The sequence below is a fragment of the Polypterus senegalus genome, chromosome 1 (assembly GCF_016835505.1).
Source record: "Polypterus senegalus isolate Bchr_013 chromosome 1, ASM1683550v1, whole genome shotgun sequence".
NCBI lineage: Eukaryota > Metazoa > Chordata > Cladistia > Polypteriformes > Polypteridae > Polypterus > Polypterus senegalus.
The window spans coordinates 45,760,690-45,788,385 of record NC_053154.1 but is presented as its reverse complement, the minus strand read 5'-3'; the positions used below and the strand labels follow the sequence as shown (position 1 = coordinate 45,788,385).

Genomic DNA, 27,696 nt, shown 5'->3' with positions numbered 1-27,696 from the left:
CCATCTTGGTTTCTGTGTGCTCTGACATTTTGTCATTATTTTGTTTACTGGAGGCTACCACAGGGCAGGACAACTGAAGGTGAAAGTGGCATGACATTATGGGTCAGTGTTTATGAGTCAATGCAAAACACTTCTTGGTTGTCCAAAATTTTGGATTCAAACAAAAAACCAATTGTGTGTGTGAGATGTTTTTGGTTAGTGTGAGGCTAAGGTTCAAGTCGTTGATTAGGAGTTTGGTTCAGATGGCAGGCTAATGTTGATTCTTTGATCACTTTCATTCTTGATAAATGTCTTTCTTATAGTCCCTAAAAATGTGTTAACAAAAATTCAAAATGATAAACAAAAGCCAGAAGGTCAGAAGACTGACAGATCTATAAAACCATCTTTTAAAACCACAACAATGATGACATACAGTAGTATGATGTGGGTCACACAACTATCAATGTCTGCAGCAACAGCAAAGAGTATGGCCATACCTTCAATTGAAAGTGGTTACTAAACATGAAAAACAAAATAATCACTTGGAAAACTCAAAACACTAAATACAAAAACAGACATAAACATTCTACCCCAAAAATGATTGTGCGGTGTTCATGACACCATACTCCACTGCAACAAATTGTCCCCTTGCCTTCTAACAAACAAGCATTCAGTGACACACTTTAAACTGTTAACTCTCATCCAATCATCTGCTTGACCTACGACCAAGACTCAATTATATAACCAATCAGTTTTCATTACCAATTAACCTTACAGTCCATCTATACAATATATATATATATATATATATATATATATATATATATATATATTATATACTGGCTTTACTATATATACACATATATATATATATATATATATATATATACACTCAGCAAAAAAAGAAACGTCCTCTGACTTTCAACTGTTTTTACTTTCAGTAAAATTAATGTGTAAATATTTGTAGTGCAGTGCATCTCCTCCTCATGGACTGGACCAGATTTGTCAGTTCTTGCTGTGAGATGTTACCCCACTCTTCCACCAAGGCACCTGCAAGTTCCTGGACATTTCTGGGGCGAATGGCCCTAGCCCTCACCCTGCGATCCAACAGGTCCAAGATGTGCTCAATGGGATTGAGATCCGGGCTCTTCCACTGCGAGGATGATCAGCTGTCCTTCCTGTCTCCCTGTAGTGCTGTCTTAGGCGTCTCACAGTGCGGACATGGCAATTTATTGCCCTAGCCACATCAGCAGTCCTCATGCCTCCCTGCAGCATGCCTAATGCACGTTCACACAGATGAGTAGGGATCCTGGGCATCTTTCTTTGGGTGTTTTTCACAGTCGGTAGACAAGTCTCTTTAGTGTCCTGCGTTTTTAGAACTGTGACCTTAAATGCCTACTTTCTGTAAGCTGTTAAGGTCTTAACGACCATTCCACAGGTGCATGTTAATTAATTGGTTATGGTTAATTGAACATGCATGGAAAACATTGTTTAAACCCTTTACAATGAAGATCTGTAAAGTTATTTGGATTTTTAAAACATTATTGTTGAAATACACAGTCCTGAAAAAGGGACGTTTCTTTTTTTGCTGAGTATATATATATATATATATATATATATATATATATATATATATATATATATATATATATATATATATTGTGAAGGACAGCCAGGTCCCATGCCCGGCAGGGAAGCCCCTGCTGCTTATGTTCTGGGGGAGCTGCCATGGGCAGTCCAATACCTCCCCTGGGACGCTTAGTGGCAGCCTCCCTGGCCGACGGTGATTCCCCAACCGCCCACAGGGCTCCATGAGAGATGGAGTCCTCCACAGCTTGGTTGGGGCCCGGGGTGGCCGCTAGGGGGGAGGCTGTCTGCTAGGACCAGGTGGTTAATCACCTGGAATGCTTCCGGGTGGGCTATAAAAGGGCCCAGCCACCACCACTCGAAGAGCCAGAGTTGGGAGGAAGGAGACGAAGCTTGAGGAGGAGTGGTGGTAAAGGAAGGAAGAGAACTGTTTTGTGCTGATGTTTTGGGGACTGTGTTTGGGCTGTGTGGCACGGGGAAGACGTGTCCCACAGCCGAAATAAAATAAAGCATTTGTGTTTTTTTATACGTGCCTCTGTGTCCATCTGTGCCAGGTCAGGCGCCTATATAGCACCTTTGTTACAATATATACTGTATATATATATATATATATATATATATTTATATATATATTGTATATTTATATATATATATACAGGGTGACACAGAAAAACAGGAACTTTTGAAATGTGTAGTGGCAGCCATGTACAGTTGGCAGCACTGCAGAACAGAGACCATGAGCTATAAACAATCTCACTATTTATTAATTTAGTAATCAATTGCAAGGCAATCAATGGCAGCTGTGCAAGAATTGTTCGGTAACTGTGTCATCTCAAGATTTGGTGACATTCTCTGGCCCTCAAGATCACTGGATTTGTCCGTTTGTGATTTTTTCTTGTGGGGCTACCTTAAGAGTCGGGTCTACACGACTCGGCCAAGGACACTGAATGAACTGAAACAAAGAATTCAAGATGAAATTCGTGCTATCCCAGCTGAGATGTTGCAGCAATCAATGGGGAACCTCAACAGCAGATTGGAAGAATGCATACGTACAGGAGGACGCCATCTACAGGACGTAATTTTCAGACATTGATAATTTTGATTACTGCCTCTTAAAAGGCAAATTGTAGTGGTTCAATTGCTGTCAATAAAATTTTTTTGTTGTATTTTTTCCTGTTTTTCTGTGTCACCCTGTATATATATATATATATATAATAACAAAAGGTGCTATTTATACACCCGACCCAACACAGAGGCACACGTACAATATAAATAAACTTTTATTTTTCTTCAGCTGAAGGGCATGTCTTCTCCGTGTCCCCCAGCCACAACACAGTCCCCAGAGCGTCACCACTCCTCCCAGGCTACCTCGTCCTCCTCCACCCGACTCTGGCCCCTGAGTGCTTGATTGCCAGCATACGGCTGCACTTCCAGGTGTGGTGAAACCAGTGCCCAGAAGGGTCCAGCAGCTCCTGCTGCAGCACCCCCCAGGTGGCGCCTTTGGAACCCAACAGGGCTGCACAACACTCCAATCCCCACAAAGCCCTGGGGAATTCAAGGCACCGCTGCAACCCAGGGAGGGGATGGGCTTTAACAGGCCTTGTTTTTTGACAGAACCTCAGCCTTGACACCCTAAAAAGACAAGAGAAAATTCCCCGAAAAAGCCCTATATAGGGGAAAAAAATTGCAAGAACAAGAAACACAGAAAAAGGTTTGTAGCACATCTGTGATGCTATATAATGAAAATAAATCAAAAGGAAATAATCTTTTCACAAAGATAGGGCTGATATTTTTTCAGTCGGGAGTCCGATATTGAAATGAACTCAAAGATGGCTGAACTGCTGCTCATATGGATTCCAGGCAGGAAGGGTGGGTCCAGAAATGGAACAGCCGTCATTCCTCCATTCTGCACAGGTTGAGGGAGAGAGAAGACATTAGCACACAACGCCAACCCCTGTTTCAGCATGTGATTGCCATCTAGAGCCCTTAAGCTGCCTCCCAAGTGCACATGCGTGACTATGTAATATTTATCATGGGTCGATTCAGTTTTACTGAACATTAAGTTTTTCTTGGACATTTTATACCTGTTATAAGTTTTGAATGATGGATGATTCAATTCTGATGTCATTTTTTTTACAATTGTTTAAATTTAGGTTTTGCTCCATTTCTAAAGTCATCTGGTTAGTATATAGGCAAAACCACTTCACGTGTCCCAATGGCATGACCCAATTCCTGAATACTGGGGGGGGGAGGACTCAAAGGTTGCAACCTTTGAGGTCATTAGCATGAAACGTTAAAAGGTTGCCATTGACCTACACTTCTGATCCAAAATTGAGAATGGCTCAAACTTTGCTTGCGGTGATCTTTAAACCCAGAGTTTTTGACTATGATTTCTTGTCTCTCATTTTGGTTTTGACAGTGGTATTTTTGACTTTCTTCATACAACCCCAACTTTGTCTGTGTCCCTTCTTCTGGTCCTTTTTTACATTTATGCTATTTTTTATCTCAAAGCCCAACAAAATTCCAATGGGATTATATTGACAACAAACTGACCAGAATTTTTTATGCATGAGTACGTTATTCATGTATTCACATTAGAGCCTGCTCCTTGTTATGATCACATCTCATAGAGAAAATGTGAAAGGTTTGCGTAGTGGAAAAACACATGAAAGGTAAGGCTAAAAAATCAGAAAAGCTATAGTTTCTACCACTATCTATTCTTTTGTCTGTTAAACAACCTAGCATATTATTTTGTTTATTTTCTGTTTTTAAAGAGAACACATCACATGGTGCCACCTTATATAGGCAGAACATGATGGTACAGTGGGATAGTTGCCAATGACAATAACAACTGTAAACAAAATCTGAATCTGCACCAGCAAATGGCAGAGTCCAGACAAGAAAATACCCACAAAATGATAGGGTGCTGACATACAATAAAAATAACAAACAATAAGATGCATATAAAATTTCATAATCTCTAAATATCAATCATGTGGGATTCTTAATTTATTTTCTGGTGTTTTTATATAGTGTGCGTACATATTTTTTCATCTGTGTGTGCTTCTACACATCCATAGTGCAGGCAGTCATGTCAAGAGGGCAGTACAGCCTTTTTGAATTCTGAGGTTTTTACGTGTCTGCCTGGCTGCTGATATCTATTTTGATTAATATGTAATTGCTAATTAAAACTTTCTTTGTACACACCTACAGTTACTTGTGTCTCATTTTAGGACTTGGTGAGAAGTAGATGATTGTTAGATAGGCCATGCGGTGTAAAACCACAGGGTTTACCTTCTATAGTATATGCTGATGTCAAATGTCTGCACACCATTTTAGGGTTTGTTTCTAATGTAAAGCCTAAAATTGAATCAAATAATATCAGAGGTTTTTCCACCATCAATAAGATCTTGTAGGCAATAATATATGAATGTAGAGTGTAAATGGTTTAGAGTTATAGTAGCGAGCAGCATATAACGGCAGGACAGACACACACACACACACACACACACACACATGCCTGTATTCACGCATACAGGGCTTATCTGCTTCTACATGGAGGAGTTAATTTTTTGACGGGGTCTGCTTTTTTGTGCGAATGAGTTTGTATTATTTAATTTGTATCAAGCCAGCAGCACTCTCTCCAGGCTGTAAATTAGGCCTCCATGCTTGCCAACTGATCTAACTGAATATGTGTTTCATCTAGGTTGATGTATCTACCAAACTTGTTACACCCGTTCATGTTTCAAGGCTCCAGGTAAGGACCCATTTGTTGGGGTGCTGTTAAAATGAATGTCTGCTCAATGGAAATAACTGGCCCACTGATATTTGTGGTTTTGTGCTTGTAGAGTGTCCAGGATGCTATCCAGAACTCTCTGTCTTTCCTACTGAAGACTTACCGTCACAGGCGAGTTGCCCTTGTCACCTTCAATGATAAGGTATGGAAAACATACTGTAATGTTGCTGTATCTCATAGATGTACTTGATCTGTTGCCTGCTGGGCAGCACACGAGGATCTTGTCTCCATGTAGTGCTTGATTTTTCAGGTTACCGTTTATGGCGATGGCATGGTTACACCCTTAATGCTGAGCGAGTGGGGGCTGATGGATTACACCTTCTTGAAATCGCAAGGAGAGAACTTCACTACCCCACACTGCATCGCAGAAAGCGTTGACAACCTACGGCACAAGGTGCAGGAGTGAGTTGCTTTTTTTCCTTCTTCTTCTATCTGGGAAACCGTTGTCGTTGGGCAAATGATCTTTAATGTGTAAAAATCTACCACTTTGAACTGATTAAGGAGTCATAGAGTTACAACATTTAAAAGTTTGTAGTTATCCCAAATGTATCTGAAATATACCAACACAACATATTACCAATGATGGAAAAGAAAGCAGTGAGAAGGGATCTCCGTGCCTTATCCAAGTTGACTGACATACAGTACTTTACTTGTGGAGCACAGGCAGGTGACTTGACTTGCTCAGGGTGACACAGTGAGTCAGAGATGGGACTGAAACATCCACTGGTTTGGCTGTAACACCACACTGCGTGCACATGACCACATGACAGCTTCACTCACAGCTCATGTTAAAAGCCCATTGGAGCAGAAAACAATAAAAAAAAAAAAGCATTGACCTGTGTAACCCATCTGCCTAAAACACTGGAATGAAGTAATTTAACTGAGAAGAAAACATCCTGTCTGCCCACAAGAACTTGCCGAGGCATTTCACAAACTTATTTTAATTGTGCCACAAAATTAGAAGGGTGACCACTTGAGACTGGCATCACATTACTATGAATGCTTGATTGTTAAAAATATGTCAGTATGGATACCCTTTCCTAAAATATTAGACATAGGTTCATCATGTCCTTGCCAAGAAGCATGCAAACATTTTGTAAAGAAACTCTTCTTGGAAGGCAGCACAGTACAACTAATGATACGGTTATTTGACTGGCATGGACCTTCTGAGCAGAACATGATTAGAGACACAATACTAATATTAGATACGGCCTCTTTTTGTATTTAATTTTTTCATGGAATGGATTCTGCGTTCCTTTGAGATTCTGTTTCATGTTGACATGACTGTATCATGCAACTTCTGCAGGTTTGCCATCTGCACATTCATGCTACAAATCCTCTGTTCTACCACATCTCAATGGTATTCTTTTAGATTCAGATCTGGTAACTGGAAAGGTGGCTGAAGAACGCTAAACTCATTCTCATGGTCATGAAACCAGTTCGAGATGACTTTTGCTTTGTGACATGCTGCATTGTCATCATGCTGGATGGGACAACTGTGGACCTGAATGTACACACATGGTCAGCAGCAATACTCAAATAGACCGTGGCATTCGAGAAATGATTGCTTGGTACAAATAGGCCCAAAGTGTGCCAAGGAGACATTCTGTACACCATTACACCACAACCACCAGCCCGGACTGTTGATACAAGACAGGTTTGGTGCATAGATTCATGCTGTTGGTGCCCAAATTCTGCCCCTACCGTCTGTGTGCCTCAACAGAAATTGAGATTCATCAGACCAGGTGATGTTTTTCCATTCTTCAACTCTCCAGTTTTGGTGATCTTGTGTCCACAGCAGCCTCAGTCTTCTGTTTAAGGCTGACAGGTGTGGAACCCAACATGGTCTTCTGCTTTTGTAGCCCATCCGCCTCAAGGTTTGACGTGTTGTACATTCTGAGATGTTTTTCTGCTCAGTACGGAGTGGTAATCTGAGTTACCAAAGTCTTTCTGTCGGCTTTAACCAGTCTGGCCATTCTCCTTCGACTCCTCTCAACAACAAGGTGCTTCCCGTACACAGAACTTGTGCTCATTGGATGGTTTTTTTTTTTTGATTTTTCAGACTAAATTCTAGAAACTGTGTGTGAAACTTCAAGGAGATCAGCAGTTACAGAAATACTCAAGTCAGGCTGTCTGGCGCCAACAATCGTTATAGTCACTATGGATATAGAATCATTATATACAAGTACGCCACAAAATGCTGATCAACACATAACTTTTAATACTCTGTCACATTTTTCTGCATAACAATTAGGCTGTACTGAATTTACCTGTAAATTCACTAATATTTCTTTGAATTTCAACTTGTCTTTAATAATTAGTTTTTTCACCAGCATAAAGTTTTAGCAATGGGTGCAGCTTTCAGCATTTGTATTGTTTTAAAGTACAATTAATTTATTCTGGTGACAATGATTTCTCAGATCATATTATGATGTACTGATTATTTAAAATTTTTGATATACTTTGTTATTGATTATATTTTTCTAATCTGGAATGGTGACCCTTGGATCATTACTCCTTTTTCAAAAGTATATCAATAAAAATGGCCCTTACCTAAAATTTACTCTTAATTTCAATCTTAATTCAATTCCTCTTCTGGATGTTTTGGTTAGCATTGTCAACAGTTCTTTTTATTTTTCTTTATATAGAAAACCCACTGATTGTCATACTTTACTCCTCACTACTAGCTTTCACCCTCATTTATTATTTAACAATCACAGTTTTTTAGTCTTGGCAACAGCAGATCCAGCTCAGCGCCAGTCACACAAGGAGTTCCTCAGGGTTCTGTCCTTGGCCCTCTTCTCTTCTGTATTTATATGCTTGCCCATATTATTTGTAGCTATGGACTGGATTATCATTTTCATGCAGACGATACTCAACTCTATTTCAATGTCAAAAGTGCAATTTCATGAGAGTTTTCTCAGCTCACAACTTGCCTCAGTGAAATTAAAACCTGGATGGAGCAGAAGACTTTAAACTTAAATTGCAACAAAACTGAACTCCTGCAAATTGGGACTAAAGTGCACTGTCAGTCACTCTTGGTGGTGATCTCATCAGACCTGCCTCTACTGCAAAGAACCTTGGTGTCATTTTTGATTCCTTCCTTTCTTAGTTCACCCACATAAGCCACATTAAGAAACTTTCTTACTTTCACCTCCGTAATATATCCCGTGTTCGCTTATTCCTCTCCTTTTCTAATGCTGAGAAACTTGTCCATGCTTTTATCACATCCTGCATCGATTATTGTAACTCGCTGCTGGCAGGTGCCCCTTATAATCTTATATCACAGCTCCAGCTTATTCAAAACTTGGCTGCAAGAGTCCTTACACAGACCAGCAGCAGCAAGCACATCACACCCATCCTGCTCCGTCTTCACTGGCTCCCTGTGTCTTACAGAATTGAATATAAAATTTTATTAGTAACCTACAAAGCTTTAAATGGCCTCGCACCGGACTACATCAGTGACCTTCTAAATCACTATGTGCCTGTCTGCCCACTAAGGTCCTCTGATTCTGGTAATCTTGTTGTGCCTCACACTAACCTGCACTCTATAGGTGACAGGGCCTTCAGCTCCATAGCACCCAGACTTTGGAATGACATCCCAAAATTAATTAGATCAGCTGACTCCATTCATTCTTTTAAAAAACAACTTAAAACCTAAATCTATTTAGGAAGGCTTTTGACTTAACTTAACATTCTGACCTTTCCTTCAGTTTACCTCTCTGTCCAGGTGCTCAGGACAAATTGTGTGTCTGTTATATCACAAATTAGGTTATTTGTTAGGTGTTTCTTTTAGTATTGAATTTAGTATTTCACTCTGGTTTATTGTCCTTTATTCTATTTAATGCTTTGTTATCTGTTTCATTGTTCTATTCAGGAAAACATTTGTATCCAATGTTACATATACCCTGCTGTTTTTTCTAAGACTCTGTGAAGCGGCTTGAGTATGGGAAAGGCGCTACATAAATAAAATATATTATTATTATTATTATTATTATTATTCTCAGCTTTTGTATAAGGTGAATCTGCTTTGTTCACTATGATTTTGTGAAAAGTTTTTTTTTTTTAAAAAAGGGGCAATTTAGAGAAATGCATAATAAAGCCCCATAAATTGGCAACTTTTATTAACAGAGATCAATTATGTGGATTGCATAATACATCTACCACCAACAATCATGATCCTGTCAAAAACACTGCAATCACATTTTCTCTAGTAGGTCAGTAACAGTATTGCAGAACAGTCTTGAAAATATAAAATGTACATCCTTATATGATGGCACCTGAAAATCATTTGTTTCCTCTTTCATGGCCTTATTTTGTTCTGCATGAAAACAAGAAATAGAACAAATACTCCCCTAGCCTCCCTTTGAGCAGGTACATGTAATGCCATCAACAGCGGTGCAGCAGCTCTTCATTGGGATTTGGGATTTAATCTCACTTAACCCACCAGCTCACCCTGAATGAGAGTGAGGAGTGAGCCTTTGACCCTGTCCTTGCATTCAGTGTTTTCAGTATACAGTGCATCCGGAAAGTATTCATAGCGCATCACTTTTTCCACATTTTGTTATGTTACAGCCTTATTCCAAAATGGATTAAGTTCATTTTTTTCCTCAGAATTCTACACACAACACCCCATAGTGACAACATGAAAAAAGTTTACTTCAGATTTTTGCAAATTTATTAAAAATAAAAAAATTGAGAAAGCACATGTACATAAGTATTCACAACCTTTGCCATGAAGCTCAAAATTGAGCTCAGGTGCATCCTGTTTCCCCTGATCATTCTTGAGATGTTTCTGCAGCTTAATTGGAGTCCAACTGTGGTAAATTCAGTTGATTGGACATGGTTTGGAAAGGCACATACCTGTCTATATAAGGTCCCACAGTTGACATTTCATGTCAGAGCACAAACCAAGCATGAAGTTAAAGGAATTGTCTGTAGACCTCCGAGACAGGATTGTCTCAAGGCACAGAAAAATTTCTGCTGCTTTGAAGGTCCCAATGAGCACAGTGGTCTCGATCATCCGTGAGTGTAAGAAGTTTGAAACCACCAGGACTCTTCCTAAATCTGGCTGGCCATATAAACTGAGCGATCGGGGGAGAAGAGCCTTAGTCAGGGAGGTGACCAAGAACCTGATGGTCACTCTGTCAGAGCTCTAGAGGTTCTCTGTGGAGAGAGGCGAACCTTCCAGAAGGACAACCATCTCTGCAACAATCCACCTTTCAGGCCTGTATGGTAGAGTGGCCAGACGGAAGCCACTCCTTAGTAAAAGGCACATGGCAGCCTCCCTGGAGTTTGCCAAAAGGCACCTGAAGGACTCTCAGACCATGAGAAACAAAATTCTCTGGTCTGATGAGACAAAGATTGAACTCTTTGGTGTGAATGCCAGGCATCACATTTGGAGGAAACCATCATCACCAGGCCAATATCATCCCTATAGTGAAGCATGGTGGTGGCAGCATTATGCCATGGGGATGTTTTTCAGCGGCAGGAACTGGGAGACTAGTCAGGATAAAGGGAAAGATGAGTGCAGCAATGTACAGAGACATCCTGGATGAAAACCTGCTCCAGAGTGCTCTTGACCTCAGACTGGGGCAACGGTTCAACTTTCAGCAGGACAACGACCCTAAGCACACAGCCAAGATATCAAAGGAGTGGCATCAGGACAACTCTGTGAATGTCCTTGAGTGGCCCAGCCAGAGCCCAGACTTGAATCCGATTGAACATCTCTGGAGAGATCTTAAAATGGCTGTGCAACGACGCTTCCCATCCAACCTGATGGAGCTTGAGAGGTGCTGCAAAGAGGAATGGGCGAAACTGGCCAAGGATAGGTGTGCCAAGCTTGTGGCATCATATTCAAAAAGACTTGAGGCTGTAATTGCTGCCAAAGGTGCATCGACAAAGTATTGAGCAAAGGCTGTGAATACTTATGTACATGTGATTTCTCAGTTTTTTTTATTTTTAATAAATTTGCCAAAACCTCAAGTAAACTTTTTTCATGTTGTCATTATGGGGTGTTGTGTGTAGAATTCTGAGGAAAAAAATGAATTTAATCCATTTTGAAATAAGGCTGTAACATAATAAAATGTGGAAAAAGTGATGCGCTGTGAATACTTTCCGGATGCACTGTAGGTTTCTGTCTTCTCAAGACTCTAAGACTGAATAAGTAGGATAAGAAAAGGAATGGGTGAATGGATATTGTGTCGATTGATTATTTTGTTACTTTGACTTTGTAACACCAGTCAGGATTAGCAAGTGAAAGTTTTGTTATTTCCTTTTAAACTTTTCCCGTACCAGTCTTCAGCAGTTTGCGTGGTTCTCATCTTCACTTCACATAGTGGATGTGTTGATGAACATTTACTTACTTACTATATGTCACCTTTGGTGCAAGCCAACATGATAGCTCAACTGCTGTATTTGTGCACATTTTGCAAAGTCCACAAAAGCCACATCTACTGTCACCACTTCCTTTAATTTTCTGCAACCCACTGGTTGAAGATTGAGATCTAGGTCAGATAAAATCTGCACAGGGGTTTATAGGGCTCTGTTGCTTTGCAGAGGAAGGAACTGGCATTGCAGTTCCTTAGCTTTAAAGACTGTTTGCTCTTATAACGTATTGCTTTAAATTAAAGAATCACTTCTAATGAGAATGTTCTGGTTTTTGTGCCTTACCAGGATGGTCATGAGTTCTTCCCAACCAACACTTTCTGCCCACCTCAGTATTGTATAGCTGGTTCATTTGGGAATGCTTGTCTAGATATCCATGAATCAAGCAGGTTAGAAAATAAGTGGTGTAGTGGCTCCTTGCAGTCTTGTTTCAATGTTTAGAATTTTTCTCTTCTTAGTCCACAAGATTGTGTGATCTTAGAACTGATATCATCAAGGATCGAAACTTAGCAAATTGAGAAATGTTCACTTGGAAGAGGGCTTTTCACAGTTATGATGGTGACTAGGATTCAAAGGTATTGGACTTAAAACTTGTTTGGCATGCTTCACAAGAGGTGGCCAGACTGTTGAGAGACTGCTAATGTCTAGCACTAAAATCACTGGTTTGGTGCCCTGGCATGGCATATATTCTTTCAATAAGCAATACCAAATAAACTATGGTATGAAATCACAAAGGATCTGGAACTGTTTTTTAGTTTTGCTATGTTAGTGAATATGAAAACCGCTTCTTTGATTCTTTTCTAAACAGTCCCATAAATGTGTTGCATGTTATTCCAACTTGCAAATAACAATTATGCTGTACTTTGCCTGTGTGACAATAACACTGCTACTAAATGTACTTTATCAGATTGATATCTGATTATTGGTGGCTAGTGGGCTGACAGCCTATGCTTTATCAACTCATGATGGCAGGTTTTAAGACCATCCCCATCATCACTGGTTTAGCAGCCATTTTCGGGGTTCACCAAAGTTAGCCAAAGTTTTCCTTCAATCTGCGGTTTGCAGCATATCCAATCTTTTCACATATTGCAACACCACCTCCAACAATGTCTTTATTGGACTACCACTGGGCCTCAACCCTTTCACCTCCGTCTAGGTGAACCTCTTCACCCAATCACCCTCTTGCTTTGTGCCCCACAAGATCTAGACAAGCAAACCTTCTTTCTTCTCAGCACATCCATATTCAGAAAAGAAAAAAATTACTAAAATGACCACAGAGGCACGAGCCTTCATATACAGAGAATCTGTTGACTGGTGTGTATGAGGGAAGGGAGGATGACCTTTGGATTTGAACCTAAATATCTGGGACTATGAGGTAGCAGTTCTACTACCATTTTGTCCACCTGTGAATTTGTTTTCTTGCCAAATATCATACTTGTAATGTATCTTGATATAAAAAATGTGCTCCACACTGAATTATTAACAGTATGCTTAACTTTGTGCTTTCATTTTATACAAATACTTTCACGGTATGCTGGAAGTTGATATGCAAAATTCAGTTGCCAGTCACTAACATCAAACATCATTCTTTTTAAAAACATGCAAACGCATTTCGCAAGGCCTAGTGGCTTTAACCAAGAGCCTGGCTCCTGAGGCTAGTGCGCCACCATATCTTATGTTGTGAACACTGTGAAGTCAGATGTCACATATTCATTTAATGTGTAAAAAAGCCTGAAGACTATGAACAACATGGAGCCATCCAGGAAAACACATTATAAAACTTGTGTTTTAAAATATAATAAACAAAATAATAAAACCATGTCCAAATGTTCAAAAGTAATGCCAGAAAAAGCCTGAAGACAGCAATAGCTTACTGGCTAGCGCTCAGATGTTGGAGTGGCTTCACTTTGGCATTTGTGTTTTTGTCTTGGCATCAGCCATTTTCTTTCAGGAACTCATTTAGCATCATGCCGAGTCATTTTGTTATTTTTTGTTCTTCTGGCAGGCATGTCTGTTTTTTTGTGGGCATCGCCATATTATTGTTGGCAATGATGTCATTGCTGGCATGTGGGTGAGCATCAAAGTACTAAGTGATATCATTAAATCATCTTTGGAAGTGATGGTAGCCCACTTTATCTTATGTCCTAACACTGAAGACCCAAAAACTTAACTAAAAATAGCACTAGTCAGAAAAACTATTTGAGGAAAGGTTTAGGAAAAGATAACTGATTGTTTGTTGATTTTGAGTTTGGTTTGTTTTTTTGGATTTGGTATTTTAGTATTCCTGCTGTAACGTGTATTACCCCCAGCAGTGCTCTCCTGCCCCTATCTGGCTGAAGACAATTTCTTTTAGTTTCCACCTCTAAGAGATTCACATTTCTTGTTTCTTTAAACATTTAAACAATGGATATGTCTTCCACTCCAGGCAATCATAATAATTCCTGGCGCACCCCTCGATTTTGTACATTGATCTTCTCGACTCTTGCTCTGTTTTTAGATCCATTTTTCTAGTTTTGTGTTGCAAGGTTTGTCTGCCTTTGAGATTTCCTTTCTAAAAACATACATCTGGATCTGCCCTGCGATGGACTGGTGCCCCACTTAGGGGGTTGTTCCTGCTTTGTGCCCTATACTTGCAGGGATAAGCTCCAGCACACTGTAGCCCTGCTGAGAAGATGGTACGGCATGGGATGGCATGTCTGCATCATTCTGTGTTTGATCTCTTGAATGTACACAGGACATGTGTGCCTCATTGTGGGCTCTCCCAAATCTGCATTCCACTCTGGGTTCATGTAACTGTTCTGGACGTATTGGGTGATGTGCAGTGGTACACTCAGACAGCTTGACTTTTCCTCCATGACCGCTGGTGCTGTTATTCTTTGTTACTAGTGTTGCACCAAATTGGGTTTTTCCTGACTGGTACCGATTACCAGTTTTTTTTTTTAAATGAAAATCAATTGGACCAAATCCAATTGCCGGTCTGTGCACGCCCATTCTTCGTGTCACATGGTCTGTCGAAATATTACCCATGAGTACTGGGGCAGTACAATTCCATTCATTGAGAAATTATTGAAACCCATTTTGACAGCCTTGAGCACCACCTAAAAGGACAAAAGTTATGATCATCACTGCTTTAATGGTGTAATAAAATTGGCAGTAGACAGGAAAAGATTTGGGGATGGCCACCCCGCAGTCAAAATTAAAAAACGTCTTCACAAACACAAGTTCAAGGCAAACTGATTAACATGATGAAACAGGTTTATAACTATGGTGGAAGACAGCAAAAGGTGGAGTCAGGGATGCCGGAAGAGGAAGTGATGTGGCCGGTAGATGGATTCTGGGTACTGGAAACGATGTCATAATATGTGGTCAGAAGTGACGTCATCAGTGGGAGGACTGGTAGTGATGTCACTGAGAGGCACGGTCTTCGGCTGCAGAGGGACAAAATAAGAAAGGATCAGATGACAGCGCCAACCCCTGGTTCGGCTGAGAAACCACACTATTTGAGACTGTAAACCGTCTCCCATGCGCATGTGTGTGACAATAGTGAAAAGCGCTCTTTAATGTAGGAGCCTTGGAAAAGTTGCATTGTGAAATGATGCAGCCATTTTTGTGTAAATCAGTAGATAAGAGAGGATCAGTGACATTACTGGCTTAGTCTCATACTGGGGAAGAACTCAAATACTCAAGAATCAATGCTGCAGTTAAGAGTGAGCTGGCAATGCACAGCTTAGTCCACACAGCCATAGGTAGCTTTTCAGACTTTGCACAACATCAGGGAGGAAGCAGCTTCTGAAGTGCAAATACATCATTAGGGCCCACGGTTTACCGCAGCCCGCGGAATTTAATGACACACCGCGGAATTTAGGGTTTTGCAGCAGTAAAACGCCATGCCGTGGAATAAACCTAACTGCTGCGGAAAATACCAAATCTGAATGAAATCTCACCATTTGAGGCATATTGATATTAGTATGATGAGTTTTGATTACTTCTTTAAGTTCTTTCTTTAGCCTATTGCATCATCTCATTTATATCTCATTTGTTGTTACTGAAATCAAACACAGTGGAGCTACAGTACAGTTAAAGAAGCTGTCGGCGTTGCTGCAAAGTACTGATAAACTTAACGAGCTGAGAGCTGAACTAGAATTTGTATCTGTGTACTGCCAGCCAATTATGAACACTTTGACTTCTTTTGAGGCACAGTCATTCATGGTTGTCGATGTCTACAACAAAGTGTCTGACTTACTGTCTTGCCTGAAATCGTCCGGATTTCCAAATTGCAACCAGCAGCTGTGAAGATGCAAAGCACAATGCTGCTGCTAAACTTGAAGAATATTTGGTTGAACCAAACAGCTGGCAATAGACCTGTTCAGATCTGTGACAATATTTGATCCACAACAGCTACCACTCTTATCGAAGAATTTTACTGATCATGCACCATCAGTGCCAACAATGATGGCTGCAGCAGATGAATGGCAATCTTATCTGGATATAGCATCTTGTGAAGTAATTCCAGCTGATATCACTGCTTTTTGGCGTGCCTTAGAGGACAGACTGCCTCACTTAGCAGTTCTTGCTAAAGTTTACATTGCGTTGCCAATCTCTTCTGTTGATGTGGAACGTTCGTTCTCAAAATATGGATCGGTGTTTTCACCACTGCAATATTCTCTGTCACAAAAAACCTAAAAGCTTACTGTGCTTTTTTCTTCAACAATAAATAAACAATAACTTTAGAAACATTATTCGATAGTTTGTTGAGAATAATATTATGCCTACATATGTTTCAGCATCGTTTGCCTAAAGCAAATCTGTGGATTAAAATGTGCGGATGTGAACGCTTTGATATACCTATTTGATTAGTATTACGAATTATGATTGATTATTATTAAGGATTAAGAATAAGAAAATTTGTATTTATTTTGCTTGGGTTACGAATTAGTCTTATGGAGTTCTGGTACTGCATTTGCCACGCCGTGGTACACTGCGGAATTTAAAAAAATGCAGCAGAATTTACGATTTCTTGCCGCGGTAAATCGTGTGCCCTATACATCACACTGTTACTCAAAATTAATTCACATTGATACAGCTTAAATGCTTGTAAATTACTTAATTAGTAAAAACCTGTTACAATAAAACAGTTCTTTTTCTCACAATAGCATAATACAGTCATCACTTGATCTTCCCACTGGTTGGGTTCCAAGTTCACACATAAAAAATTAAAATCCATGAATATTGGACAAATCCTCCCCTACCTACATGCACAAAATCAAACCTACGTATTATATGTAATGTCAGCTGTGTCACAGTGGCTAGCATTGTCCTTCACCCCTATATGCATACTTAATACAATATTAAGTTGCTTACTTAAATTAAAAATCTTACTTTACGGTATGTCTCCTCCATCTTCTGCTGAATCTTAGATATATTCTCTCTGCCTTCATTCACTAATGACATTAAAACAGCAGTTTGGCTTTTATCCCCTCATTTTTGTGGATTCCAGTGCACTAATTTTAACCCTGATTTTCATGCTTCATTGGGAACATTGAGATCTCTAGATGGGGTAAAGTTCCAATGTAGTGTGGAGTTAGTTTACTACAAACCTACGGAGGAAACGTCTAACTCTTAAAGAAACTCTTTAGGGACGGAGGTTGCTGCTGCTTGCTTGCCCCTCAATGGCCACAGGACACTTCCCAACCATACAAAGAAATAGTCACCCAAAACAGTTTCATTTGCCTTGCACTGGGCGAACCTGAAGCAACCACCTTCTATCGTTGTCGCATCATATTTCTGGTGTTTGAGTTCGGCATTATACAGTATTTTATTAATTAGGTGGGGTGCCATTGTGTGTTAAGGAAATAGGATCACCGCTCACCTGGTTATCACCTTGAAAGCATGCCTTTTAGACTTGAGTCTGGGTGCCAATCTTTGCCCCAGTTGTCAAGACACCATTATATAAATTCATTGTGATGATTGTCAAAACAGAGATGTGTTTCTGTTTGCTTCCAGTTGCGTCTGTCTGACATAGAACAACAAAGCTGCCCTCAAAATATGGCACCTTATACCGCTCAGGTTTATTCCTTTAATTGCAGAATTACTCTTGCCATCTTGCACAAGTGTACAGGGCAATGTTAGAAATGTCCATCCATCCAGCCATTTTCCATAGCACTTATCATGTTCAGGGTCATGAGGACTGATGCCTGTTTAAACATCATTAGATGCCAACCCCAGACAGAATGCCAGTCTGTGTCAAAACACATACATTCAGTGGCCTGATGGAGGCATCACCAAGCCCCCAAACCCCTGACACAACTAGACCAGCACAGTCCTGGGTTGAAATAAAGTTATTTTATTTGACAGAGTACCTTGACAGGATTCATTAAATCATTCACAGCAAAGCATAATACAATAAACAATGATCATAACCTCTCCTTCCAAACCACTCAGGCAAGCCTTGTCCATCTCCCACCAACTCCAAGTCCCTGTGTGAGGCTGACTGGCTCCTTGTATGCCAGACCCCCAAGTATTTCTAGTGCCACAGAATTGCAACCCCAAGCAATTCTGAATCTGAATCAACTGTAAAGTTGCAGAGACCTCCCATGGCAGTGGCACTTTGCCGCCCCTGGGGCACCATGAAGGGCTACAGCTCCCATAAACCTCTGTGGGAGCCCAAACTAGGGGCACACCCACAGAGTATTGCCACCTGGTCCACTGAGGAACTCTCTGTCCTCAATGAGACAGTCTTCTATTGTTCTTCCTGCTCTTATCCTGGCCAGGATGTCCATCCATCTTGGTGCTTGCACGGTATCCTTCTGGAATGATCTTCCATCTCAGCAGATTTGTCAGTCTTCCTTTGTAAATTACAATGCGTACACCTACATCTCACTCACAATGGGCATTAACTTAACATTTATATCTTTAAGTTGGTGGATCTTTTTGGTTTTAAAAGATCGTTATTAACACGATCGGTCATGGAAACATGATTACTGTACATTGAGGGCACCACCCAATTGTTCTATCTATCTATCTATCTATCTATCTATCTATTGTGAAAGAAATACCCGGACACACAATGAGGGTTTGGAGCAGCCACCCGTATAGTTTCCCTGGCTGCAAAAAGCTTAAATTTGTGTATAATGTGTACAGTTTAGACTCCAAAACAGAACTGCTCAAGTATGGAGGATGGAGGGTTTTTAAGGCGGTTCAATGGAAGTGATGTCATCAGGGCTGAACCATCAGTAACGTCCTCTGGGCCGGGACAGGAAGTGACATCCTTGGGGCCAGGACAGGAAAGCCACTTTTCCACTGCATAGTACGGCACGACACGGTTCAGTACAGCTCACCTTGGTTCGGCTCAGCTCGGCTCGGTTTGCGTTTCGACTGCAGTTTAGTACCGCTTTAGAGTGGGCGGGATTATTCACGTGTCGTTAGACTTGCGCCGCCTCTACTGCCGTGACACCGTGGAACTTTTACAACAACACGCAGACAACGACAACACTTTAGCTCGACGACGCGCATGGTTAAGCATCTAAAAAAAGCACATCACTAGCTAACTTATCACTGTTGCATAAAATGAACTTAATTGCCAGTGTAACATTAAAATGCTGATTCTGTATATTACAGATCTTCCACATTTTGCAAAAAAGTCGCCGCAACAGACCATCTGTTTGGACATTTAACCGTGCTTCAGAGTGGTGGGATGTGATTGTTCCCGGTTTTACAAACACTCAGTGGCTGGAGAACTTTTGAAACTTCCGCGTGTCTGTACCTTTAAAGAAAAGAATAGCCAGTGACGCAGTAATGACGATTTTCTCCGGCCAATCAGTGACCAGCAGAGTTTACACGTCACATTTTGGTAACGGTTCGGCACGCTTGGAACCTCGGCTGAGGTGGTACTAAAAAAAGGACCAGGTACCATGTACTGTTCCCAGTGGAAAGCCCCGCAAAAGTGAGCTGTACTGAACCGTGTCGTGCCGTACTATGCAGTGGAAAAGTGGCTTAAGTGGTCCTCGGACTGTAATCGGTCACAGGCATGACAGATCATGTCTGATCTGCGGATAGAAAAGAGAGAGGTTTACTGCAACCTGCTGCCCCCTGGCCTGATGTGGAATTGGCGTCTTCTGGTCCCTTTGGCTGACTCCCAAACACACGGTTAAGAAACCCTGGACATGCACGTGTGTGACACTGTCTATTTCAATGTCTCTTTCCCATCATTTTCCTATTCTGTTTACCAAGTGCAACTCTAGATCATGATATAAGACCAGAGCTATTAGCCAAGACTGCCACAACATTCACTGATTACACTAGTGCTGTTCTGTGCCTCACTTGTCCTGAACCCTCACAGTCTTTTCTGTTTCATTTGTAGGATGAGAGAATATGGCCCCACTGCTTTGGGTCCAGCTGCTCTTGTGTCCATAGCATTGGCCTCCAGGTACTCAGGGTCAAAGGTGAGTGCAGAGTTTACTGTGTTGTTGATTCAGTTTAAATGGAACTGAAGTGTATGTGTGTGGTATGTGGTGTGGTTAGCACTGGTACTTCACAGATCCTGGGACACGGGTTTATAACCCAACCTGACCCCTTTTTGTGTGGATCTTTTTGTGAGTCTTTCTCTGGATAATCCCATTTCCTCTCTCATTCCAAAGATGTGCTGGTTAAGCTGATTGCTAACTGTCAGTTGGTTTAGTATTTGGGAATATGGCTGTGCTTTAAAATTCATGATTCATGCCCTGTTCTGGGTTGGCTCACCTCTTGCACCTGATGGCACTTAGAATGAGCTGATTTAAAAAATGAAGGAATCGTAAAATGCAGTGGTGACATTTTTTGCACTGACAATATGAGGCTTTCTTTTCATAATTTTTAAGCCAAATAGGATAAGATGCAAATGAGATAGATTCTACCAAAAATATCCTATCATATACTGCATGGAATTTAGTCACCTTTTAATTAATTACTATTATTGTTTTATTTCCTTTATATTTTAAGCAAGTATGTGCATGATAAATGACTTGCACTTGTTAATAAAATTAACTGAAATTCTGTATATTTCTTTGAACCCACTTTGCCTCAAGGAGACATAATTCTTCCTTGCAAATCTGTGTGCAACGTAGTGATTAGACCTGGATGTGACACCAGTCTGTCACTTGACACACTCTTACTCTTTCATAACAAGAAAGTTACATAGCCTGACACAACATTGTCAAATATGCTTCATTTTGCCAGAGTCTATCCCTACTACAATAAAGCCATAGCAGGGCTGCACTCAAAAACACCAACACAATCAGGGCAAACAGAATCTAACTGAAAGAATACAGGATGGTCCCTCTAGGGTTTTTGGGGAGTGGGGTCTCAGGGTATTGCAGGTTTGTAATGCTGTGTATAAACACATTTATACTGCTAATACACTCAAATTAAACTAAAGGAACAAAGATTTCAAATCCCCTCATATAATAAGGCAGTTTATTACTTTGGTACTTTAAATAACACCTTATACACATTTTGGGGGCTTACTGCTATGTCTCAATGTTATCTATAACCACTCTGACACTGCTTGCACATATGATAACTCCATTGAATTTGGAAGCCACTTATAGCCACTTAGGTTTTTATTCATGTTGCTCAATAATATACATACAGGCCTATGTGTGAATAAATTGTGTCTGCGTCAAGTCCTGGTATAAGAGTCTAGCTGTAGACCTCTAGCGGCAGACCCCTTTGTGCCACAGGCCCCTATGACATCAATCAAGGGCCTGTGGCCAAAGGCTGAATTGATGTAGGGTCCTGCGGCTTTAGTCACCACCATGGAAGCCTTTAGCCAGACTCTACTGGGGGGTCCTGGCCTATCTGGTGTGCTTATTATTTTTGGTGTCTTTTTGTTTTTTGGTATTGATATGCTGAGTAATATCCTTGCATCCTTTATGAGAAATACACAACTACCGTCACATGTCATTCAATACGCAAGCACAAAAGCCTATTACTCACGTGGCTAAAGGAGGCCATCTCAGAACTAAATGCCTTGATATCACTTCCCAGTTCGTAAGCTTCAGTTGATATATTCAGAATTTCTAAATTGGTCTGATATTTCTTGATTTGAATAGAATGGATATGAGTGAAGGTTTTTAATGCATTGAAGGATGTACGCTCCAAACTGTTCTTTCTACGACAACTTGCTTACTGCTCTGTTGATGAACTTAGAAATAAATTATGTATAAAATACAGGACAAATGAGCATTTATTGAAATAAAATTAAATTGGGCAAGAATTATGTGACTCTCTCGGGAAGTACAGGGCATCTGGTAATGCAATGCCGCGTTAGAATTGCCAGATTGCCTAACACATAAATCTTTGCAATGTAGAAGGAAAACTTATTCAAACACAAGGACAATGTGCAGCACACTCCACACAGTGAATGACGAGAATTTGGATTAGAAACCATTGCCCTGGATCTTTGATGAAGCTGTGCTAACCAAGTCTGCAACATCACCCCACCACCAAATTAAGCGTCTCCACTGACACATTTATGAGCTGGGGGACAAGCCCAGAGTTCATTGATTACCGTACTTTCTTCATTGTGTTCAGGGTGGCAGGAACTGGGAGAATTCACAAAACGTTTTTGTGCAAAGCAAACTATGAATGTGGCATCAGCCTACTATAAGGCACGCTCAGTCACACATCCTTATTTGCAGAGTCCGAGTTTTGGGTGGGAATCAGAGTGCCAGAGGAAAAGACCAGTAAAAATGGGCAAAATGAGCAAACTCCACACAGAATTCAAGCCAAAAACTAATTTTCTCAACTTGCGAGGCAGCATGTGACAATGCAGGTTATGCTCCATGCTCCCATCACTCTTCTGGGAGCCTTGAACCCAACACTGTCGGTAATGTAACCAGATAAGCTGGACAATGAGGACACCCAAACAAAGTACGGAGCAAGGTACAAAGTGCAATTTAAAACCAAAAAAACAAATCCAAAGTGTTCAAATAAAGTCCAGTGCTCCAAAATGTTTCAATAAATAAATAATCCATTAAAACAGGGTGAAATGTGGAAGTTAAATTCCAATAAATAAAACTGAGGTTAAAATACTGACTGGAAGCAGTTCCTTCTTTAAAAAAAACATGGTGACTTCTTCAACTGGCAGCACCCCTGCTTCGCCCATCCGGGCCCTACCTACAGCTGACTTCTCTTACTGCTCTGGTTGCCTTTTGTTTCCCTGGCTCCGTAGGGCACCGCCAGACCAAGACTCCAGAGTGCTCACACTGGGGCTTCAACATCCCAAGCCTCCGACTCCTGCTGCCTTATGTGGCGAGCCATCCTCTATCGTGGTCATTCCTACTCCTCTGCAAAACACAGCAGGAGTGACCCAGTCCATCTGACCCCCGGCTGAACACCCCACTACGGCTCACTTCCCAGCTGCCTTCCACTATTACAGCGAGCCTGCTCTCACTCGCTCGCTCACACCAGCTCCTTTGCTTCCTGCCTTCTTCTCCCTTAACCTCCGTTCTTTTCTTTCTTTCTTTCTTTCTTTTTTTTTCTCCCCCCTCCGCACTCGCGCTCCTACTATATATAATGGTGACGTGGCACAGTTGTGGTGATTAGCAGCTCCCGGCATTAATCACAATACAATACAATACAATACAGTTTATTTTTGTATAGCCCAAAATCACACAGGAAGTGCCGCAATGGGCTTTAACAGGCCCTGCCTTTTGACAGCCCCCCAGCCTTGACTCTCTGAGAAGACAAGGAAAAACTCCCAATAAAAACCTTGTACGGAAAAATGGAAGAAACCTCGGGAAAGGCAGTTCAAAGAGAGACCCCTTTCCAGGTAGGTTGGGCGTGCAGTGGGTGTCAAAAGTAGGGGGTCAATACAATACAATACACAGAACAGAACAATTCCTTAAGACAGCATAATAATAAAAATTTTAGAAGTACGGTTTAACAGTAGATGATATGACATAATTAGGTTTGGATATTTTTAGAGTCCTGGAGACCTCATCCATCTAGCTGCCTCCCCATTTGGCCATGCCACGGCTGAAACGTTGCTCCGATGAAAGGACCCCTCTTTCTCATGATTCCTGTGATCCTCCATGGCAGATCGCCACCTGTGTACTTCAGTGTGGAAACGCCCAAGCCCGCATCGCGACAGGAAAACGCTCTGGCTACACTACCATGCCCCCTTTTTAAGCTGCGAGTGTGGCGATTATTTGCCTATAGCGGACCCGCTATACCACACAGCAGCACTGAATATCATGCCACCATGCCACAAAAGCTAAGTGGAGAATGTACACACTCCACTTATACAGTGGTAGTCACACCCAGGTCCCTGGAGCTGTAGCATGCACTAATCACTGTGCCACCCCTTAACTAAAATTATAGGGCAAATGTTCTGTCTGTAAAGAAAAAGCTAATTATTTAGTTGTGACTGCATTTTAGAAATCCCTCTATTTTCTGAACCTGCTTAATCAGATTTTAGGGTTGTAAGAAACTAAACCTTATTGTACACCACTAGCATTAAACTCGGTCTATTAGTTATAAAGACCATTATCATAAGGGAGAAAAGCATTACCAGCATTGCACTAAGAAGCCTTTGTGTGTGGGTGTGTGTGTGCGCCCATTTGTGTATTTGTTATTCTCTGCCCTCAAGGCATCGCCATACTGTCTTACTCTAAGCCTGGCCACCGATTTAATTTTCAGCACATGTCCAAACATTGGTGAACTTTTGAAAAGGAGCACCACACTTCTACACCACTGTTTTTATAACTGGTTCGTGTTTGGCACTGCACGTAAAGTATACCTGGTGTTCATTTGACTGGAATTTGAACAAAATACATGATATGGAAGTACACACATCACAGAGGGATGGAGTTTTGTTATTTCAGAACAGCATGTTGATTTTTCGTAAAAGTTTTTGCAATGCAATATTTCATTTTAGATTGGGGCTACATGAATTCTAACATAAAGAGGTGGGTGCTCATTTGTATAACATTCGGGAGAGTTTCAATAATGTGAGGTGCTCTGGGCTCAGCCATGTGCTATTTGTTACCAGGGCCATTGGCAGCACCTTCCTCCCACCTTGTTCTCTGGGTGGCAATATGCATGTTCTTGTCCTCTCTGTCAGGTTTAACTCCCACGTGATGCCACTTCTTTAAGGTGATTCACTTGATTTTGTGACTTTTGTTGAATCTCAATAAATTGAGGGCCACACACACAGGTCCAGGAGGGCTGGATTTGGCACTTTGGGTTTTAATCAGACCTTAACTCTACTTGTTAAGAGAAATCTTTGTTAAGTAGATCTCTTTAGCCCATTTTTGCTGGGATCAGCATGGCTAATATTATACTAGTAATTGCTTTATAATAATTATAATTCATTGGTGGAACGGTGGCACAGTGGGTAGTACTGCTACTTAGAGGGGATCAAATCCCATTCATTTTCCATGGGGAGTTTACATGTATAGACTTGTTGATACCCCTTGTAAAAGACTTAACAAAAGACAGCATAAAGGTTTGGGGTTTCTGGCGCTGTATATTGCAGACAAATCCACAATTCAACTCTAGTCAAAATATAAACAAAACAGTTCATATGCGCGACACCATTAGAGGCGTCAGCGGCCATTTTATAAGGGAAGAGCCGGAAGTGGAGGAATGCTTGGAAGGAACCGTTAGGGAGGATGGGACTGATGACGTCAGGAAAGATGGCGGAGGAAGGGCGGAAGTAAACGTACTGCGGGAAGGGAAGCGTCTTTTTTCCTGGAAGAATTCAGAGGAGAAAGGTTAGTACCCCACCACTCCCTGCCGGCGAACGTCTTTCGAAGCAGTTTAAGGTCCGTCCGCGGTCTCCTATTCGCGCGTGTATGACACGACCCCCCCCTTAGCCCAAGACCGTCAGGTCGAGCGGACCTAACTGAGAGGTTGTGGAGGCGAGAGAGGGCATCGGCATTGGCCTGAAGGTTGGCGCAACGATAAGTGACCTTCAACTTATAGGGTTGTAGGTCCAGAAACCACCTGGTGACCCACGGATTCGACTCTTTGTGCAGGGACATCCACTGAAGCACAGCATGATCAGTCACTAGATTGAACTCGCGACGAAACAGGTAGTACCGGAGATGAGTCACTGCCCACTTAATGGCCAAGGCTTCCCTCTCCACTGCCGCATACCTGGTTTCTCGGTCCAGCAGTTTCCGGCTTAAGTACATCACGGGATGTTCAACACCATCGACGCTTTGGCTCAACACGGCGCCCAGGCCTGTGTCCGAAGTGTCGGTCTGGAGGATAAAATGAAGCCCAAATTAGGGGTCCTTAATACAGGTGCCAACGTTAGGGCCTTTTTTAGGTCACTGAATGCGTGTTCCGCCTTGTCGTTCCATACCACGTATAGGGGAGCGCCCTTCTTTGTTAAATTGGTCAAGGGTGCTGCCCTTTCGGAGAAATGGGTACGAATTGGCGGTAGTACCCCGCCAACCCCAAGAAAGCCTGCACCTGTCTCTTGGTATTCGGACGGGGCCATTCCAGGATGACTTTGACTTTGGAACATTGGGGTCTCACCTGTCCTCGTCCCACAAGGTAGCCTAAATATTTGGCCTCCTTTAAGCCAAAAAAACATTTACGGGGGTTAATGTGGAGGCCAGCTTTAGCGAGTGTTGCAAGGACAGCAGAGACCTGCAATAGATGCTCCTCCCAGGTGCTGGAATAGATGACGACTTCATCCAGGTAGGCGGCACTATAGGACTGGTGGGGCTTCAGCACTCTATCCACCAGACGTTGAAATGTCGCTGGGGCCCCATGCAGCCCAAATGGGAGGACCTTGTATTGCCAATGTCCACTAGGGGTGCTAAAGGCCGTTTTTTTTTTTGCAGATGCCGTTAAGGGAATTTGCCAATACCCTTTCGTCATGTCAAGAGTAGTCAAGTATCGAGCCGCACCCAGGCGCTCAAGTAGGTCGGCAATGCGGGGCATCGGGTATGCGTCGAACTTGGAGACCTGATTCAGACGTCTAAAGTCATTACAGAACCTCCAAGAGCCATCTGGCTTGGAAACGAGGACGATAGGACTCGACCAAGGACTATGGCTTTCCTCAACAATGTCCATATCCAACATCCGTTGCACCTCCAGTTCCACTTCGGCGTGTTTTGCCTCCGGGAGTCTATAGGGCCTCTCCCGGACAACTACTCCGGGGTCCATGACTATATCGTGCGCAATCAGCAAGGTCCGGCCCGGTAACTCGCTCACTACTTCGGGGACGGCCTGGATTGCCTGGGTTAACTCCTGCTGCTGTAAGGGTGTCAGCTCGTCACCGAGGTTAAGGGCAGACGTGCTAGCGAATAGGGAGAGGGATCTACGAGTGTCGGGAGACTCCTCCCTGTCCTTCCAAGGTTTTAACAAATTGACATGGTAGATCCTCTCGCTCGGCCGACGATTAGGTTAACTAAATAGTCGACGAGCCCCTTTCTCTCCTTAACCTCGTATGGCCCCTGCCAGTGAGCTAGCAACTTGGAATGGGAGGTAGGAATGAGCACCATCATTCGATCCCCTGGGCGGAACTCTCGGAGGACGGAGTTGCGGTTGTAACACCGGGCCTGCGCTGCCTGCGCACGAGTCACGTGGTCGTTTAGGAGTGGCCTGATTTTAGCTAGTCTGTCGCGCAGTTGCGCCACATACTCCAATATATTGGAGGAAGGAAGGGCCTCAGCCTCCCAGCCCTCTTTTAGTATGTCTAAAAGTCCTCGAGGTTGTCGCCCATACAATAATTCAAAAGGGGAGAAGCCCGTAGAGGCCTGGGGCACTTCCCGGTAAGCAAAAAGCACGAGCGGTAGGAGCTGGTCCCAATTCCTGCCATCGGCATTGACTACCTTGCGGAGCATCTGTTTAAGCGTCTGATTAAATCGCTCCACCAACCCGTCTGTTTGAGGGTGGTAGACAGACGTCTTCAGGTGCTTTATTCGCAGTAATTTGGCAACCTCCCTAAA

At 42.0% G+C, this 27,696-nt stretch overlaps 1 protein-coding gene across 2 annotated transcripts in view; it reads left to right on the top strand.

Annotated features, from left to right (window-relative positions):
* The window catches only part of si:dkey-9k7.3 (circularly permutated Ras protein 1), a 141,345-nt gene that overhangs the window by 75,097 nt on the left and 38,552 nt on the right, over positions 1–27,696 (top strand). For both annotated transcript variants that reach the window (XM_039748587.1, XM_039748596.1), the window contains exons 8-11: positions 5,273–5,323; positions 5,415–5,504; positions 5,613–5,764; positions 20,109–20,190. In XM_039748587.1, the coding sequence (XP_039604521.1) occupies positions 5,273–5,323; positions 5,415–5,504; positions 5,613–5,764; positions 20,109–20,190 (375 nt within the window). The remainder of the gene's footprint in view (positions 1–5,272; positions 5,324–5,414; positions 5,505–5,612; positions 5,765–20,108; positions 20,191–27,696) is intronic.